The 19,588-nt window shown below is 42.0% G+C and overlaps 1 protein-coding gene across 2 annotated transcripts in view; it reads left to right on the forward strand.

Moving 5' to 3' along the window:
• The window catches only part of KDM3B (lysine demethylase 3B), an 86,618-nt gene that overhangs the window by 3,126 nt on the left and 63,904 nt on the right, over window positions 1-19,588 (forward strand). Inside the window, exon 2 of one of the 2 annotated variants that reach the window (XM_025386961.1) lies at window positions 17,785-17,952. In XM_025386961.1, the coding sequence (XP_025242746.1) occupies window positions 17,785-17,952 (168 nt within the window). Of the gene's footprint in view, window positions 1-17,783; window positions 17,953-19,588 lie in introns of those variants that run through there. The other variant, XM_025386962.1, reaches the window with a different exon arrangement.

Consider the following 19,588-nt stretch of genomic DNA (forward strand, 5'->3'; position numbering starts at 1 on the left):
TATTGTAGATAAAACAGACCAAAAAATAGAAAAAAGAAACCCATGGATTTTCCTTTTTTTGTTATAAAAGCAAAGCTTGTAATTTGCAAAATGTCAAACAAAGGTTTACACAGGAAAAACCAGCAATCTCTTTGCTCATCTTTCTTAATACTAATACAAAAACATGAAAACATTCAACCGTATACAGTTTCCTTTTTTTAGCAAATGGTGTCATACTGCACAATATTTACATCCTGCCTTTTTTTCTTTCATTTGACAGTATACCATGGGGATCAATACTTACAGATTTTACTCATCATTTTTGGTAACTACCTTATATTCCATAGAATGGATGTACCATAATTTATTCAGTTATTCCTCCTGTTAATGGACATTCAGGTTATCTAAAGTTTTTTTGGCAGTATAGATGGTGCTGTCATTAATATACTTGTATACCTATTTTTATGTAATCTAGGTTTTATTTCTGTAGTTTAGCAATCCAGGGTTGAAATTGTTCTGTTAAGAAGTATATGTATTTTTTATTTTATTACATAATGCCAGGTTATTTTCCAGTAGGTGTATAGCATTTCCTACTCCACCAACAATACTCAAAGTGCTTGCTTGTTTCTCTTTACCCTTGCCATCACTGGTGTCATCAATCTTTTTCATTTTTGCCAATCTGATGGGTGAAAAACAGTATCCATGATTTTCATGACTATTTGTCCTTTTTTTCCATGTGTACTGGCTTTTTCATTTACTTGTTACTTATGGATATCTTTTGCTCATTTGAGAAAAATAGGAGTTGTCTTATCACTCTCTGCAAGTTCTGTGCATGCATATTAACTCCTTCACCTGCTCAATGGGTTGTATTTTGTTTCATTTGTCTCTTGACTTTTTTTGTTTTGTTTTGAGACAGAGTCTCGCTGTGTTACCCAGGCTGGAGTGCAGTGGCTCCATCTCAGCTCACTGCAACCTCTGCCTCCTAGGTTCAAGCGATTCTCCTGCCTCAGCCTCCCGAGTAGTTGGGACTACAGGCACATGCCACCATGCCCAGCTAATTTTTTGTATTTTTAGTAGAGACGGGGTTTCACCATATTGGCCAAGATGGTCTCTATCTCCTGACCTTGTGATCTGCCCACCTCGACCTCCCAAAGTGCTGGGATTACAGGTGCGAGCCACCGGGCCCGGCTTCTTGAGTTTTTTAATGGGTTGCTTTGCCATATAGAAAAATAAGAATTTTGGCCGGGCGCGGTGGCTCAAGTCTGTAATCCCAGCACTTTGGGAGGCCGAGATGGGTGGATCACGAGGTCAGGAGATCGAGACCATCCTGGCTAACACGGTGAAACCCCATCTCTACTAAAAAATACAAAAAAACTAGCCGGGCGAGGTGACGGGCGCCTGTAGTCCCAGCTACTCGGGAGGCTGAGGCAGGAGCATGGCGTGAACCCGGAAGGCGGAGCTTGCAGTGAGCTGAGATCCAGCCACTGCACTCCAGCCTGGGCGACAGAGCAAGACTCCGTCTCAAAAAAAAAAAAAAAAAAGAAAAAGAAGAATTTTATGTTATCAGAATTATCGGGCCTCTTTTTGTTTCTTTGTTTTGTTTTTGAGACAGAGTCTTGCTCTGTCTCCCAGGCTAGAGTGCAGTGGCATGCTTGCAGCTCACTCCTGGGCTCGAGTGATCCTCCCAGGAACTACAGGCATGCGCCACCAGGCCTGGCTAACTTTTGTATTTGTTGTAGAAATGGGGTTTCACCATGTTGCCCAGGCTAGTCTGGAACTCCTGGGCTCAAGCAGTTGCCTGCCTCAGCCTCCCAAAGTGCTGGGATTCCAAACATGAGCCACTGCGCCTGGCCTGACTTTTCTTAATAGTTTAGGATTATTTGACTGGGAAGGAATCCCCATCTTGAACCTGTATAAATATACTTTAAAAAACTTTTTTTTTTTTGAGACAGGGTCTCTCTGTTGCCCAAGCTGGAGTACTATGACACAATCACAACACACTGCAGCTTCGACCTCCCTGGGCTCAGGTGATACTCCCGCCTCAGCCTCCCAAGTAGCTGGAACCACAGATGCCCACCACCACGTCTGGCTAACATTTATATTTTGTATAGAGATAGATTTTGTCATGTTGCCCAGGCAGGTCTTGAACTCCTGGGTTCAAGCAATCTGCCTGACTCGGCCCCCTAAAGTGTTGGGATTACAGGCGTGAGCCACTATGCCCAGCCAACATTCTTGTTTATTTTTACCTTTAGATTTTTGGTCCATCTGGAATTTATTTTTTATTTTTTTTTATTTATTTATTTTGAGACAGAGTCTCACTCTGTTGCCCAGGCTGGAGTGCAGTGGCGTGATATTGGCTCACTGCAACCTCTGCCTCCTAGGTTCAACCAATTCTTCTGCCTCAACCTCCCAAGTAGCTGGGACTACAGGCATGCACGAGATCGGGTTTCGCCACGTTGGCCAGGCTTGTCTTGACGTCCTGACCTCAGGTGATCCACCCACGTCAGCCTCCCAAAGTGCTGGGATTACAGGTGTGAGCCACCGTGCCTGGCCTGTAATTATTTATTTATTTAGAGACAGAATTTCATTCTTATCACCCAGGCTGGAGTGCAATGGTGTGATCTCGGCTCACTGCAACCTCTGCCTCCTGGGTTCAAGCGATTCTCCTGCCTCAGCCTCCCCAAGTAGCTGGGATTACAGGCGCCCACCACCATGTAATTTCACCATGTTGGCCAGGCTGGTCTCGAACTCCTGACCTCAGGTGATCTGCCTGCCCCGGCCTCCCAAGTGCTGGGATTACAGGTCTGAGCCACTGTGCCCAGCGGGAATTTTTTTTTTTTTTTTTTTTGAGATGGAGTCTTGCTCTGTTGTCCAGGCTGTAGTGCAGTGGCACGATCTCAGCTTACTGCTGCAACCACTGCCTTCCAGATTCAAGCGATTCTCCTGCCTCCAGTCCCAGTAGCTGGGATTACAGGCATGCGCCACCACACCCAGCTAATATTTTTTATTTTTTAGTAGAGACAGGATTTCGCCATGTTGGCCAGGCTGGTGATCCACCCGCCTTGGCCTCCCAAACTGCTGGGATTACAGTCATGAGCCACTGCGCCTGGCCCTTTTTTTTTTTATTTTAATGGTTTTATCTGTCACCCAGGCTGGAGTACAGTGGTGCAGTCATAGCTCACTGCAACCTCAAATTTGTGGGCTCATTTGTGGTCCTCCTGCCTCAGCTTCCTGAGTAGCTGGGACTACAGGTATACAGCACCATTCTCAGCTTTTTTTTGTTGTTTTTTTTTTGAGACACAGTCTTACTGTGTCACCCAGGCTGGTGTGCAGTGGTGCGGTCTTGGCTCACTGCAACCTCCACCTCCAGAGTTCAAGATATTTTCCTGCCTTAGTCTCCTGAGTAGTTGGGATTACAGGCGTGTGCCACCATGTCTGGCTAATTTTTGTATTTTTAGTAGAGACAGCGTTTCATGATGTTGGCCAGGCTAGTCTTGAACTCCTGACCTCAGCTGATCTGCCTATCTCAGCCTCCCAAAGTGCTGGGATTACAGGTGCGAGCCACCGTGCCCCTGTGCTTTTTTTTTTTTTTTTTTTTTGGTAGAGATTGGGTCTCACAGTTTTGCCCAGGCTGGTTTCAAACTCCTGGCCTTAAGTGATCACCCAGCTCGGCCTCCCAAAGTGCTAGGATTACAGGCATGAGCCACTGCACTTAGCCTGGAATATTTTTGTAATTGGCAAGTGAGATGAGGGACCTAATTTTTTTTCTGCTGAGTGACCAATTGTGGCGACACTAATTTTTTTAGGTAAACCATTCTTTTTCTTTCTGTAGGTATAATTAAATAATGCTGTAAATGTAGTATCACTTGGTTTTGAATGTGTATCATAGTTATCTCATGTATCCAGAAGTTACCAGAGAAGTGAAAGCATATATGCCCTATTTTTTTTAGTCCCTTAATCTTTCATCTCTATTTCAAGGAAAGACAGATTCTAAAATACTCCCTTCCTTTGATTAGAGATAATGTAATAATTGTAGCAATGTCTAGGCTAGTACTATGTTTCTTCTCTCTGAGAGTCTTCCAGGAGGAGTGACAGTGTATCTGCCTTCTGTTTTTACACCTCCCCACCCAACCTTTCCTCTGTCTCAGGGTGGGGTAGGTAACTCTAAAATACCTATTTTGTTTCTAAATAATGTAATAATTATAGTCAGGTCCAGGACAGTATTATATTTACTGTATTTCCAGTATACAATTCGCTACCTGTGGTCAAACATAGAATTTCAGCCCTAGTTGAAATGGGAGTTTGTGGCTTTTAAAATGTTTGTGTCCTTTTATTACTTATAATTCCAAAAGTTAAAACTCTGAGTGATATCTTGATACTTATGCTCTGTTTATTAATGTAAATAGAATATGTTTTTGTGAATCTGTGTATGGTGTAGAGAACTTTAAATAAAAATGACATTGTACTTTTTGACATTGAGTATATACCATTTAATTGTGAGCCCCTCTAAGCACACTCATCACCTTAACTCTCCCCTTACAGCAGCAAGTCTGTTTTTGAAACACTGAGCCATGGTTGAGTTTTTCAGACTCTCAAGCACTTTATGTAGTTGATTTTTTAAAAAAAAGATTGTGTGTGCGTGTGTGTGTGTGTGTGTGTGAATCTTAATAGTTCTATTTCTTTTTTTTTTTTTTTTTTTTTGAGACGGAGTCTCACTCTTTCACCCAGGCTGGAGTGCAGTGGCAGTCTTGGCTCACTGCAACCTCCGCCCCCCGGGTTCAAGTGATTCTCCTGCCTCAGCCTCTCGAGTAGCTAGGATTACAGGCAAGTAGCTGGGATTACAGGTTCCTGCCACCACACCCAGCTAATTTTTATATTTTTAGTAGAGACAGGGTTTTACCATGTTGGCCAGGCTGGTCTTGAACTCCTGACCACAAGTAATCTGCCTGCCTTGGCCTCCCGAAGTGCTTATATTACAGGTGTGAGCCACTACGCCCAGCCATTAATTTCCCATTTGTTTCTAAGGGACTTGCTTCACTAAGTCCCCACCTGCCAAGAGTTCATTCTCTTTTTTTTTAATACACCGCTTCCTGGGTCCCTTCTCCAACTTGTTCTAGTTTATTTATTTAGTTCCCCCTCCACCAACAGACTCAAAATGGTGGGTAAGAAACATGGCATTTTCTGTTGTGATTTTCTTTGCAACAGCTGGGGTGGGTTCTATAGGCTTTGCTTCCACAAGGCCTGGGGGACGCAACACCTGTTGTTGCTTCTCAGTTTTCCACCGCCTTTGACAGGTTAGTGGTTTTTAAGCCCTTTCCACTGTACCATCCCTACTGCCCCTGGTGCGAAAGCATCATCTTTTGCTCTTGATCTCTACGTGGGTAAAAACTGCCTGATTAGTAGTGATTCAGATAGTGTGACCTCTTTGAGTTTGGCAAGGGCCGAAACTCCTTTTTTTTTTTCCTTTTTTCACGACTTCAGAGGTAATCAGGCTCTAGGGGACTGATTCTCTCTAACCGAACTCTGGAGACTGAATTGTAAATCCATATGCAAGGTTATTAATTTACAGTGTGAGGTATACCTACCCAGAGATCTGCATACAGCCCCTTCCTGCTCTGCTGTAGAGACCAAATTACTGGTAAGAAGGGTCTTCAATGTGCAAAGAATTGGACAAGGGAAATTGGGTGTTGCCAAAAGGCTGTTTAAAGCAAGCAGCCTTGATTTTAGTGATCCTCCACTTTTCTAGTATTTTCTGGCTTTCATTGCTTTGTTCCCTCTTTAACCTTTTCTTTTAATGCTGTCATCCATTGAAATCCTATACAGAGAAAAGAAAACCTGCTTATCCTTCAGGCCCATGCATCCTGGGAGCTACAAACCCTATAAAGCCTTTCCGATTCCCCAGCATGTTGTTTTTATTCTTTGTTCCTTTAGCACTTTGTGGATACCACTTTTTGGAATATTTATTGTAGTTTTTCTTGTTATAGATATGTGTAGCAAGATGTATAGCTTGTGAAGAAGTTCAGGAAACGCCACCCCAAAATGTGCTGCTTTGGATCTCAAACTGAAGGCACTTGGGGAGCAGCAGATGGAGGGCTGTCTCTGAACTTACTTCATCTACCTAAAGACACATCCTCCAAGAGGAACTCTAGGCCGGGCGCTGTGGCTCACGCCCGTAATCCCAGCACTTTGGGAGGCTGAGGTGGGCAGATCACTTGAGGCCAGGAGTTCGAGACCAATCTGGCCGACATGACAAAACCCCATCTCTGCTAAAAATTACAAAAATTAGCCGGGCATGGTGGCGCACGTAATCCCTGCTACTCGGAGGCACAAGAATGACTTGAACCTGGGAGGCAGAGGTTGCAGTGAACCAAGATTGCACCACTGCACTCCAGCCTGAAAGAAACAAAAAAAAAAAAAAGAAGGAACGCTATTGTCATGAATCTCTTCCCTGCTAACCTTATCAACCAGGGCAGATTAATTCCTATCACAGGAGATGAGACTGGAGGTCTATACCACATGCAGAAGGCAACTTTAGCTGTCACCTGTTCTTCTGAGGACCCATTGATTTTTTTTCCCAAAAATCATTAAGCCAGGTTCAGTGGTGTGGACCTATAGAGAAGATCACTTGAGCCCAGGATTTTTTTGTATACACACACACACACACACACACACACACAATATCTTAAATAAGTGAATAATGTATGTGGTTTACTCTCCCCTAAGTTGCCTATGAGAAATATAGAAATGTAATTATTTCTGTAATTTTATATTATTATATAATTATTTCTATAATTTTATAATTATATAATTATATAAAAACTATTTCTATAATTTCTTTAGAAATACAGGAAAGCTTTTCAGTCTCACTGGGTTCTGGGTATTTACTTTTCCTTCTTGTGATGCCCCCTACATGTAACAAATTCGTATTTTTCTCTCCTTAAACTGCTGACTGTTAATCACCTAACCCTCAGAAGGTAGAGGGAAAGTCTTCCATCCTCCACACTTGCTTATCTGTTCTACTAGATTGTAAATTCATGGAGGTCAGGAAACATGGATTTTTCTCTTTTTTCTCCTTTTCTCTAACCACTCTGTCTAAAAAAAGTAGAACATTTTGAAGCCCCTATTAGGCTGATGTTCACTTCCGATTTATTACGGAATTTCTACTCTGCGGCCCCGTTATCTTTATAATCTTTCAAGTTTTTTCTTTTACATGTTTTTATTGATATGGACTCACTACTAATTTTTTCATCTTGATATTGGAGTCACATTTGGGACTCCAATCCAAGGTACACTTGCCTTTGGTTTTGTGATTTGCGTCCGGGTTGTTTTCTTAGATTTGAAACATTTGGTGTTTTCTTTTTCTAATTCTAAAGTAATGCATGTCCATTATACAAAATGTAGAAATTATTATTATTTTTTTTTGAAACGGAGTCTCGCTGTGTCTCCCAGGCTGGAGTGCAATGGTGTGATCTCGGCTCACTGCAACCTCCGCCTCCTGGGTTCAAGTGATTCTCCTGCCTCAGCCTCCTGAGTAGCTGGGACTACAGGCTCCTGCCACCACACCCGGATAATTTTTTGTATTTTTAGTAGAGACGGGGTTTCACCGTGTTAGCCAGGATGGTCTCAATCTCCTGACCTCGTGATCCGCCCGCTTTGGCCTCTCAAAGTGCTGGGATTACAGGCATGAGCCATCGCGCCTGGCCTCATACTGCATTTTTAATTTTGAATTTTGCTTTTTCATTTAATGTGGCAGTTATTTTCTTTATTTTTCTTTTTCTTTTTTCCTCTTTTTTTTTTTTTTTTTGAGATGGAGTCTCACTCACTCTGTCCCCCAAGCTAGAGTGCAGTGGCACGATCTGTGCTCACTGCAACCTCCATCTCCCGATTTCAAGTCATTCTCCTCCCTCAGCCTCCCAAGTAGCTGGGATTACAGGTGCTGTGCCACCATGCCCGGCTAATTTTTGTATTTTTAGTAGAGATGGTGTTTCGTCACGTTGACCAGGTTGTTCTCGAACTCCTGACCATAAATAATCTGCCTGCCTCAGCCTCCCAGAGTGCTGGGATTACAGGTATAAGTCACCACACTCAGCCTGTTACTTTCCTTTTTTACTAAAAATTATTCATTTTATGGGTGATTTTAATTTTCTTGGTGCTCTTCTGTATTTTCCACTGGTAATTCATGTATTGCTTTTATAACCCAAAAGAAAATAATAAATGCTGTGCAAGGAATTTGAACGTAATCTTATGCACGTAATTTTTTTTGGCTGAGTAATTTAACTCTTCCCCTTTCATTGGATATTAAAATTGTTTCAGATTTTAGGCTTCATCTTTAATGCCATGGTGAGCATTTTTGTGAATAAAACCTTTTCAGTGTTTAGGGTTATTTACTAGGATTATGGTCCGAAGTGGTATGATAGACACTGAGTATGTACATGTTTAAGATTCTTGATATATAGCAATTAAAAAAAAAAAAAAGTCATGCCAGTTTTTACTCTGACCTGAGTTTGCTTATGGAATAAGCATTTATCTGGAGCCCATATTCTGCTACGCATTTAAAGTCTTTATTTCTTGTAATCCTACAGGCAATCCTTTGAGGTCTTTATTGTCCCTATTTATAGGCAAAGGAAGTGAGGCTCAAAGAGGCTAAAGTGACTTGCTCCAGGCTACACAGTTAAGAAATGGGAGAGGTGGGATGCAAATCTATATCTGTCATTCCACAACCCCTGAAAGCACTAGATTCAGGTTATTTCCATTGTTCCCATGTACTTCACATTTATTTTATTCAGGATGTTAGAAAGTAGAAAAATTTGGGGATATTTGGTAGAAAGCTATCTCTTGAGAGTCAAAGAAACTGTAAAGAGAAAATTGTTTTTTATTTGAAAACAGGTATTCAACTCATGCATCTACTCCCACCTTGACAAGATATCCCACAGTTGTGTAATATTATTTTTAACAGAGTTCACATTTTGTTTGGAGTATAGGTAGGAAAACTGGAAAATTTAGGAGCCTTGGAAAGTTATCTTTGATTTCCTTTACCATCTCACAGTCATCACCATATCCTGTTATTTTTATCTCTAATTTCTCAAATATACTTTACATTCATCCAGTATTCTTTTTTTTTCTTTTTTCTTTTTTTGAGACAAAGTCTTGCTCTTGTCCCCCAGGCTGGAGTACAATGGGGCAATCTCCACTCACTGCAACCTCCCGGATTCAAGCGATTCTCCTGCCTCAGCCTCTTGAGTAGCTGGGATTACAGGTGCCTGCCACCACGCCTGGCTAATTGTTGTATTTTTGGTAGAGACGGGGGTTTCACCCTGTTGGCCAGGCTGGTCTCAAACTCCTGACCTCAGGTGATCCGCCCACCTCGGCCTCCCAAAGTGCTGGGATTACAGTCATGAGCCACCACGCACGGCCCATACAGTATTCTTACTGGGTTAGGTCTTTTAACTGGGTTATTATTGCTTTGTAATTGGTCTCCTTGCTTCCGGTTTCTTCCATCCATATCTTCCAACCTGACCCCAAAGGCAATTCTTTCCTCTTTTTTTAAAAAAAATAAGTTAATTATAAATACATTCTTTTAGGCCAGGCACAGTGGCTTACACCTGTAATCCCAGCACTTTGGGAGGCCAAGGCGGCCAGATCACTTGAGGTCAAGAGTTCAAGACCAGCCTGGCCAACATGGTGAAACCCCGTCTCTACAAAAAATACAAAAATTAGCCGGGCGCGGTAGTGCTTTGCCTATAATCCCAGCTACTCGAGAGTCTGAGGCACAGAATGCCTTGAACCCGGGAGGCGGAGATTGCGGTGAGCCTAGTGATATTGTCTCAAACAAATAAATAAATAAATAAGTAAATTCTTTTTTAAAAAAGGAAACATCTACTGATGAGGCTAAAATACTGTTCACTGTCTCATCCCAGTCCTCCCACTCACAATCCCCTCCCCTCAGATAATCTGCAACTTGCTTTTTTCCCCTCACATAATGTGTCTCAGTGATCTTTCCACATTGGTCTATTAGATAGATCTCATTTTTTAAAACTCCTATTATTTATTCCATAGTATAAGTTGTATTTTAGTTATTCACCTAATTATAAAATGCTTTATAATTTCCATTTTGATTTCCTGTTTAAACTGAGTTTTGAGAACTTCCCCCCATTGTCTTTCTTTTTTCTTTCCTTCTTTTCTTTTTTTTTTTTTTTTTTTTTTGAGACGGGGTCTCACTGTTGTCCAGGCTGGCATGCAGTGGCATGATCATAGTTCACTGTAGCCCTGACTTCATGGGCTCAAGCAGTCCTCCTACCTCAGCCTTCCAAGTGGCTAAGACTTATAGGTGCACACCACTATGCCCAGCTAATTTTTTATTTTTGTAAAGATAAGGTCTCACCTATGTTACCCAGGGTGGTCTCGAACTCCTAGGCTCAAGTGATCCTCCCACCTCAGCCTCCCAAAGTGTTGGGGATTACAGGCATCAGCCACCATTCCTGGACCCCATTATCTTTCTATAGTTTACTAGGTCTCCCCACCACCTTTAAAACTGTCAGTGCTCCTTCAAGGCCTGTAGAGGCAACATAAGCTCAGATAGGTCTAGGGAGGAACCAGACTTGTGAAAAACAGCTGGGTGACAGACCAAAAGGTGTAGTGGGCATTGGCAGCCGCTGGAAGTGCACACGCTGCCTAAAGATATTCAAATGCACAAGGCCGGGCGCGGTGGCTCAAGCCTGTAATCCCAGCAGTTTGGGAGGCCGAGACGGGCGGATCACAAGATCAGGAGATTGAGACCATCCTAGCTAACACAGTGAAACCCCATCTCTACTAAAAAAAAATACAAAAAACTAGCCGGGCGAGGTGGTGGGCACCTGTAGTCCCAGCTTCTCGGGAGGCTGAGGCAGGAGAATGGCGTGAACCCGGGAGGTGGAGCTTGCAGTGAGCTGAGATCCGGCTACTGCACTCCAGCGTGGGTGACAGAGCGAGACTCCGTCTCAAAAAAAAAAAAAAAGATATTCAAATGCACAATATAAACAAACGAAAGACCACTCCTGGCCAACCAGCATCTTTGTCAACAGGTTTCAATTTTTCAACCATTAATGTACCAGTCAGAGCGCTTTACAGCTTACTTACTAACCACCTCCTCCTACTGCTCCCAGGACACTTGATCTGCTTTTATTTTTCTCTGCCTTTGCGCCTGCTGGAAAGTCTTTCCTTCTTTTTTCTGCCAGAAGTATGCAGCTTGTCCTTTAAGACCCAGTTTGTATACTACTACCTCTTCTTGAAAATGTTCTGGTTTCCCAAAGCAGATACCTTGTCTAATCTAACATAGCCTATTCAAATCTTTATTATTATCCTGATTACTTCGCACTGAAATAATTTCTGTACCTCTCTGTTGGGCTCGTCTAGGGTGTGAGTCCCTACTGTCAATTTGCTGCCTTATTTACCTTGATATTCTTGGCCCTGGCAAATGCTTCACTTATAAGAGGCATTCTATTTGTGTTAAGAGAGTGAATAAACGAATAATGTTGTTAATTATAGTAAGAATGGCCTTGAGAACAGCCAGAATCCAAACTGATGATTACATGACAAACATGAAGCCCCATATCACTTAGATTACTACCATCTGATTTTGTCAAACTTAGGATAATTTATTTTTAAAGAACTTATTTAAATGTCACTAAAATGAATATAAATCACATGTAGACCACAAAGAGAAATGAAAGCAAGAATTTTAACACTAACTTTTCTTAACTAATAAAATACTTTACATGTAATCCTTGGGTTCTAACCGAAGCATGTGTTGTACCATTTGCTACTTTTACTCTAATAGTAGAAATTTAATCTGACTTTTAAAAAAATTTCTTAGCTGATCATGGTTTGTTTTAATCAGGCTTTTAAAAAATTATCTTGGCGGGGCGTGGTGGCTCACCCCTGTAATCTCAGCACTTTGGGAGGCCAAGGCAGGTGGATCATGAGGTTGGGAGTTCAGGACCATCCTGGGCAAGATGGTGAAACCCCATCTCTACTAAAAATACAAAAATTAGCTGGTGTGGTGGCGGGCACCTGTAATCCCAGCTACTCAGGAGGCTGAGGCAGGAGAATCGCTTGAACCCGGGAGGCAGAGGTTGCAGTGAGCCGAGATCACACCACTGCACTCCAGCCTAGGCAACAGAGAGTCCGTCTCAAAAAGAAAAACAAACAAACAAAAAAACCTCAAACTGTTTTAGTCCTCCCCTACTAAGATTATCAGCCTCCCTTGGTCATCTCTGACTCAATCCAATCACTACCTTTATTTTTGCTAGTTTATATCCCTTCTTTGTGTCCTGTGCCCTGGCCACTACCATTAAGAGTATGTGTTCTATGTACTTAGATTTAAAATGGTTCTTCTTCTTTTTCTTTCTTCTTTTTTTTTTTTTTTTTTTTGAGACAGGGTCTCACTCTGTTGCTCAGGCTGGAGTACAGGCTCATGATCATAGCTCGCTCCCGCCTTGAACTCCTGGGCCCAAGCTGTCCTCCCATCTCAGCCTCCTGAGTAGTGTGGACTACAGGTGTACCCCACTATGCCTGGGTAATTTTTTCTTTTTTTTTTTTTTTTTTTGTAGAGACAGGATCTTGCTATGTTGCCAGGTCTGGTTTTGAACTCTTGAACTGCTGGACTCAAGTGATCCTCCCGCCTCAACCTCCCACAGTGCTGGGATTACAGATGTGGGCCACCGCGTCCCACATGAAATGATTCTTTACCTTGTATGTTCAACTCTTTCATTTTTGTAGCTAGGAAGCCAAGTACAGTCCTGGGCGAGAAACAAGCTTCACTCTTGGGGGAATATGTTTACATATATCCATAGTCCACGTTTATATATATCTACATTCCATATTGCTCTCAAAACAAATTCATATTATCAGATTGGAGCTGTCGTTTGATCCCGGAATGTGTAGTACAGGGTTTTTTCAGATTTAACACTTTATTCCATATCCTTTCCCCAAGTAAGGTAAGAGATAATTGCCCTTAAATTAGGTAAAATGTAACTCCCAAATATTTTAACTTTTTCCTAATGTTTTTAGGTATGTGATGATAGTATTGGATTCTTGAATATTAACTTTTAAAATATTCAAATTCTTATCTGCAGAGAATAAAAATCATTACAGCTTTAGCCCAGTGGCTTATTTTAGTGTTGTTCTTGTTTTTGTGTGTTGGTATAACATAGAATATTATGATTCCTATGTTGATTTTTAAAGTGGTTGGCAGATTAGAACTATTCATCATGGCACCTAGCCATTGGTTACCATGGAGCCTCAACCTCTGGTTTTCTGAGGACACCTGGTAGAGTACTGTGTCACTCAGGGTCAGATCCAATCTGGGTATTGAACATTCCAGGCTGCTTTTCATGGTTTGCAAGGTCTTGTCTGTCCTCCAGCCATTGTGTCCTCCTGAGATCAGTTCATCTTTGTGATGGCAGCACTTCTTTTCTCTGGTTCAAAATCGAAGTCATTTTTCAATTCTCCCGTACTTCTATGTTCAGCTAGTCATCAACTTTGCGATAGGGCTCTTGGATTCTCATAAGCACAAGTCACTTCCTTCTTCATTTTACTACCCCTAACTCTGGGTCATGTAAGAACACTCCCTACTACTCCCCCACCATATACACACACACAAAACCTTTTAATGATAGTTGCATGCACACACCCACACCTCCCATTGACAGCTGGATGAAGCGCCAATCTTTTATCCAAGTGTTCAAGGTCTTCCACATCTACTCCTAGCCTTTTTAGCCTTATTTGCTACTGCTTCCTCCATAGTATGTTAAATAGTTCCTGGCCATCCCAGAACTTAACTGGGGCTTTTGTTGTCCTCAGCCTCTATCAGTTCCTCTGCACCTCTGAAGTGATCTTATGCCTCTGAATACCCACCATACTTTTTTTTACCCTGTTTCTATTTATCCTGTGACATACTGTTGCCCAAATAGTGCTTTATAATCAACCAAAGTGCTTTAGAATCTGTTCCTTTATTTAATTTTCACAACCAGTCCATGAGGTAAGAAAGATGTGTCATATCACAAAAGAGAAAACTAAGATTTGAGGAGGGAAAAGTAAGTTATCTAGGTTTTGCAAGAGAGTGGAACTGAGACACTAATCCAGGCCTCCTGGAACATGAGCTCCAAGCTTTGTACATTATGCTGCCTTTCTTGGTGCCGGAGTCTGCACTTAAAGTAAGTTTGAATACATCTCTCTCTTTTCAGTTGCCTGTAAGTTACCTGAAGGCAGGGACTATGTCTTATTCCCCTATAACATGTATGTATGAATGAGCCTATTTATATATTAAATATACTGCAGTTCAGTGTTCTGTCTTTTTTCTTTGTAAAAATCGTTCTCCTCTCTGAGCCTTGCATCTTTTTATTAAGTAGAAATGAAGCTTACTTTTCTCATTGCTAATTTCTTTGTTGGAGTATTATAGATAATAGAACTAGAACTTTATAACGAATTTAACTTTTGGGATAACTTTTCAGCAATGCACTTCAGTTCACAAGGATTTGTTACCTGTGAAGAGATTAAACCAGTAGCCAGGCTACTGAGCTATGGTTCCATACTTTCCAAGTCTAAATTTCCTGAATTTTCATATCATTATAATTTTTATGTTGGTTACTTGAGAACACGTATACAAACGAAAAGCTATTGTGAATTCAGTAATATTTTTCTTCAAATTTTTTTCACTGTGGTAAAATCAACATAAAATTTTATTAACAATTTTTAATAGATTTGAATTTTATTAATTACATCATCTACATGTATTTGAAAAATGATAGTACATACATCTGCAAGACCTCTGACATTCATTCTAGGAAATGCTTGGTGCCCCTAATACTTACAGATTCTCCTGGTAACTCCGCAGTTGCCAGTTGGGAGTCACCTCTATGGGGATTCTAATATTGTCCTACATCACTTAGTGTTGCCTTAAGAAGTTTCATGTGAGCTTTTTTTTTTTTTTTTTTTGAAACAGAATTTTGCTCTTGTTGCCTAGGCTGGAGTGCAATGGCACAATCTCGGCTCACCGCAACCTCCGCCTCCTGGGTTCAAGTGATTCATCTGCCTCAGCCTCCTGAGTAGCTGGGATTATAGGCATGCGCCACCACGCCCAGCTAATTTTGTATTTTTAGTGGAGATGGGGTTTCTCCATGTTGGTCAGGCTGGTCTCGAACTCCTGACCTCAGGTTTGATCCGCCTGCCTCAGCCTCCCAAAGTGTTGGGCTTACAGGTGTGAGCCACTGCGCGCGGCCTCAGGTGAGAAATTTTATAGAGCCAAGTAGTTGGAGAAGCTTTGCTTCCCTGAGTAATTGCTGTGTGTTTTCCTTGTGGACAACAAGAACTATGCAACTGACTTTGTCTCCATTTTTATATTGGGCTTTGGGAAACTTAAAGCCAAATATGTCACACAGGCTGTGCCCAGTGGCTCACGCCTGTAATCCCAACACTTCGGGAGACCAAGGTGGGTGGATCAGTTGAAGCCAGGAGTTCGAGACCAGCCTGGCCAACATGGCAAAATCCCATCTGTACAAAAAATGCAAAAATTAGCTGGGCGTGGTGGTGCACACCTATAGTCCCAACCACTCGGGAGGCTGTGGCAGAAGAATCGCTTGAACCCAGAAGGCGGAGGTTGCAGTGATCCAAGATCGTGCCAGCCTGGCTGACACAGCAAGACTCTGTCTCAAAAAACAAAAAGTCATAGAATCACAGCAGCTATATAGATCCTTATTTCCTGCTAAGTTTTCCTTTTTTTTTAACTTTGATAGTGACTTCCTGTTGTAGTTTGCTTGGCTCTGATTTTAATTTATAATTTATTGTTTTGTTACACGTGTTTCCCAAAAGCCAACAAAAATCCTTAGTTGATGGAGTGGGATATAAATAAATACTCTGGCCCTTTTGTGACCAGCTATATATTAGGCACTGGACATATCTATTATAAATAGTGATAATTTATATACATATGTAGCTTTTTTTTGAGATAGAGTCCCACTCTGTTGCTCAGGCTGGAATGCAGTGGCATAATCTCGGCTCACTGCAACCTCCACCTCCCGTGTTCAAGCAGTTCTCTGCCTCCGCCTCCTGAGTAGCTGGGATTACAGGTGCCCGCCATCATGCCCAGCTAATTTTTGTATTTTTAGTAGAAACAGCGTTTCACCATCTTGTCTAGGCTGGTCTTGAACTCCCGACTTTGTGATCCACCTGCCTCAGCCTCCCAAAGTTCTGGGATTACAGGCATGAGCCACCGTGCCTGGCTACATATGTAGTTTTTGATGCTGTGTTGACTCATCTTCAGAAGTCAGAATTTATATAGAAAGTCAAAGCTGGGGCCAGCCAGGGTAGCTCATACCTATAATCCCAGCACTTTGTGAGGCTGAGGCAGGAAGATTGCTTGGCTCCAGGAGTTCAAGACCAGCCTGGGCAACATAGTGAGACCCTGTCTCTGCAAATAATCAAAAATTAGCTGGACATGGTAGTGTGCGCCTATAGTCTCAGCTACCCAGGAGGCTGAGGGAGAACTGCTTGGGCCTAGGAAGTCAAGGCTGTAGTGAGCCATGATTGTGCCACACAGCACTCAGTTTGGGCAACAAAGTAAGACTCTGTCTCCAAAAAAAAAAAAAAAGGTCAAATCTAAGCATAGTATTTATTAGAAAAATGTAGCTTCATTTAATGTAATCTGCTTTCAGAACTGTATAAATACAGTGTCTACTTAAGTATATCTCAAGAAGTGGAGTATCTGTTCAGGGAAGAAGAAAGCATTGTGACTACAGCAAGTCTCTGCTAGCCGATGTGAGATTATTGCTGACAGTTGCACTTAAGAATCCACATGCAGCTTTGTGTGGTGGCTCACACCTATAATCCCAGCACTTTGGGACGCCAAGGTAGGAGGATCACTTGAGCCCAGGAGTTCAAGACTGGCCTGGGTAACATAGTAAGACCCTATCTCTACTGAAATAATTAATTTTAATTTAATTTTAAATTTTAAAAAAGGCTGGGCACAGTGACTCACGCCTGTAATCCTAGACTTTGTGAGGCTGAGGTGGGCAGATCCCTTGTTCAGAAGTTCAAGACCAGCCTGGGCAACATGGTGAAACTGTGTCTCTACAAAAAATAAGCTGGGCATGGTGGCATATGCTAGTAATTCCAGCTACTTGGGAGACTGAGGCAGGAGGATCATTTGAGCCCAGGATGCAGAGGTTGCAGTGAGCTGAGATCACGCTGTTTCACTGCAGCTTGGGCGACAGAGTGAGGCCCTGTCTCAATCAATCAATCAATAGAATCCACACACAGGAATGGGAGAACAATGTTTTTCAGCATTTTATCTTTTTGAATTTTTGCCATATACATACATCATCTATTGAAAAAATAATTAAAAGTTCACAATTTCAATAGAAGTATTAAAAATTTCTTCCCATTGGATTATGAGCTTTTTGAGACCAAGAAGTATGCCAGATTCCTTTCTGTACTCCTGAACCTAGTATAGTATGCCCTCAGCTAGTTTGTGTAAATATGAATTAGAAACTAAGAGTTGCCAATTTCAGTAGGGACATGACTAAAAATTACTGAATGACTGTGAATAGTTCATGCCTCCTTAACTCTGTTCCTCCTTTTCAGAGTGGGGCTGAGACCAGCTTCCTAGCTCTGAAGATCAATTTTTATTGACATCCATTAAAAGATCTTAAACACAAGTTAGAATTATTCCTAGTCAGTTGTTCAGAACAGTGGGGTTTATGTTCATTTGTAAGTATAGTGTGAGATTTTTCCAAGTGTGACTTCCAAACTGCTTTTTATCTCTTTTTGCAGATCTTTGTAGAATTTGATGGCTGTAACTGGAAACAACACTCTTGGGTAAAAGTTCATGCTGAAGAAGTTATTGTGCTTCTGCTGGAAGGATCTCTTGTATGGGCACCCCGTGAGGACCCAGTCCTTCTCCAGGGCATTCGAGTCTCCATTGCACAATGGCCAGCCCTGGTGAGTGGCTTTTACTGGGTGGGAACGTATCTGAGCTTTACTCCTATAAATATAACTATGACATGTTACAGACAGAGTATGTATAAGAACTGTATACTTTGTCCTTAACATACGTTTATTCTGAAGTTACTAATGCAAAAATTAGGAGCAGTCTTTTCTCCTTTGTCCTCCAAAACGTTTTATATTAGGTGATATTTGATATGAAAGAATTTTTTTGGCCGGACACGGTGGCTCATGCCTTGTAATCCCAGCACTTTGGGAGACTGAGGCAGGAAGATCATTTAAGCTCAGGAGTTTGAGACCATCCTGGTAACATGCCAAAACCCCATCTCTACAAAAAATACAAAAATTAGCTAGGTCTGGTGACGCATGTCTGTGGCCCCAGCTACTTGTGGGGCTGAGGTAGGAGGATGGCTTGAGCCCAGGAGGTTGAGGCTACGGTGAGCCATGATTGTGCCACTGTATCCAGCCTGGGTGACAGAGTGAGACCCCTGTCCCAAAAACAAAAAAAAAACAATGAAAAGAATTTTTTCACCTTTAGTCTTTTCTCAGAGCAAGGTTTTGAAACATTATTTGTAACCTTTGAAGTTGTTTTTCAATTATGGAGTGAAATAAAATAGCATTATAAAATTTATTTTATTTTTTTGAGACGGGGTCTGGCTCTGTCACTCAGGCTGGAATGCAGTGGTGCAATCACAGCTCACTGCAACCTCTGACCCTCAGGGTTAAACCTCCTCCCACCTCAGCCTCCCAAGTAGCTGGGACTATAGACGCACAGCACTGCACCCAGCCTAATTTTGGTATTTTTTGTAGGGATGGTTGCTCATCATGTTGCCTAGGCTGGTCTTGAACTCCTGGGCTCAAGCAGTCCACCTGCTTCAGCCTCCCAAAGTGTTGGGATTATAGGCATGAGCCACTGTGCCTGGCTGTGTGTTATAAAATTTAATTGTGAGAGTATCCATTTGTTTCTGTCTGTCCTATTAGCAAAGTATGGGTATAAATGGTAACTTCTAAAAAATCCTAATTCTCATGTGGCTAACCAAATTAAATAAATAATATTCAAAACAATTTTTTTAACCTATTGATGATATATATCATCACTTACTAAACTGTCTTTTCATTTGCTTTTTTTGTTGTTGTTGTTTTGAGACGGAGTCTCACCCTGTCACCCAGGCTTGAGTGCAGTGGCACGATCTAGGCTCACTGCAACCTCCACCTCCCAGGTTCAAGCGATTCTCCTGCCTCAGCCTCCCGAGTGGCTGGGATTACAGGCATGCACCACCATGCCTAGCTAATTTTTGTATTTTTAGTAGAGACAGGGTTTTACCATGTTGTCCAGGCTGGTCTTGAACTCCTAACCTCAGGTGAGTCACTTCGCCCAGCCCTTTCATTTGTTTTTTGTTGTTGTTGTTGTTGTTGTTGTTGTTGTTGTTGTTAAGGAGTTTCATTCTTGTTGCCCAGGCTGGAGTGCAATGGCGCTGTCTCGGCTCACTGCAACCCCCGCCTCCTGGGTTCAAGCGATTCTCCTGCCTCAGCCTCCCAAGTAACTGGGATTACAGGGGCACACAACCACAATGGGCTAATTGTCTATTTTTAGTAGAGACGGAGTTTCACCATGTTGGTCAAGTTGGTCTCG

The sequence above is a fragment of the Theropithecus gelada genome, chromosome 6, assembly GCF_003255815.1.
Source record: "Theropithecus gelada isolate Dixy chromosome 6, Tgel_1.0, whole genome shotgun sequence".
Lineage (NCBI taxonomy): Eukaryota > Metazoa > Chordata > Mammalia > Primates > Cercopithecidae > Theropithecus > Theropithecus gelada.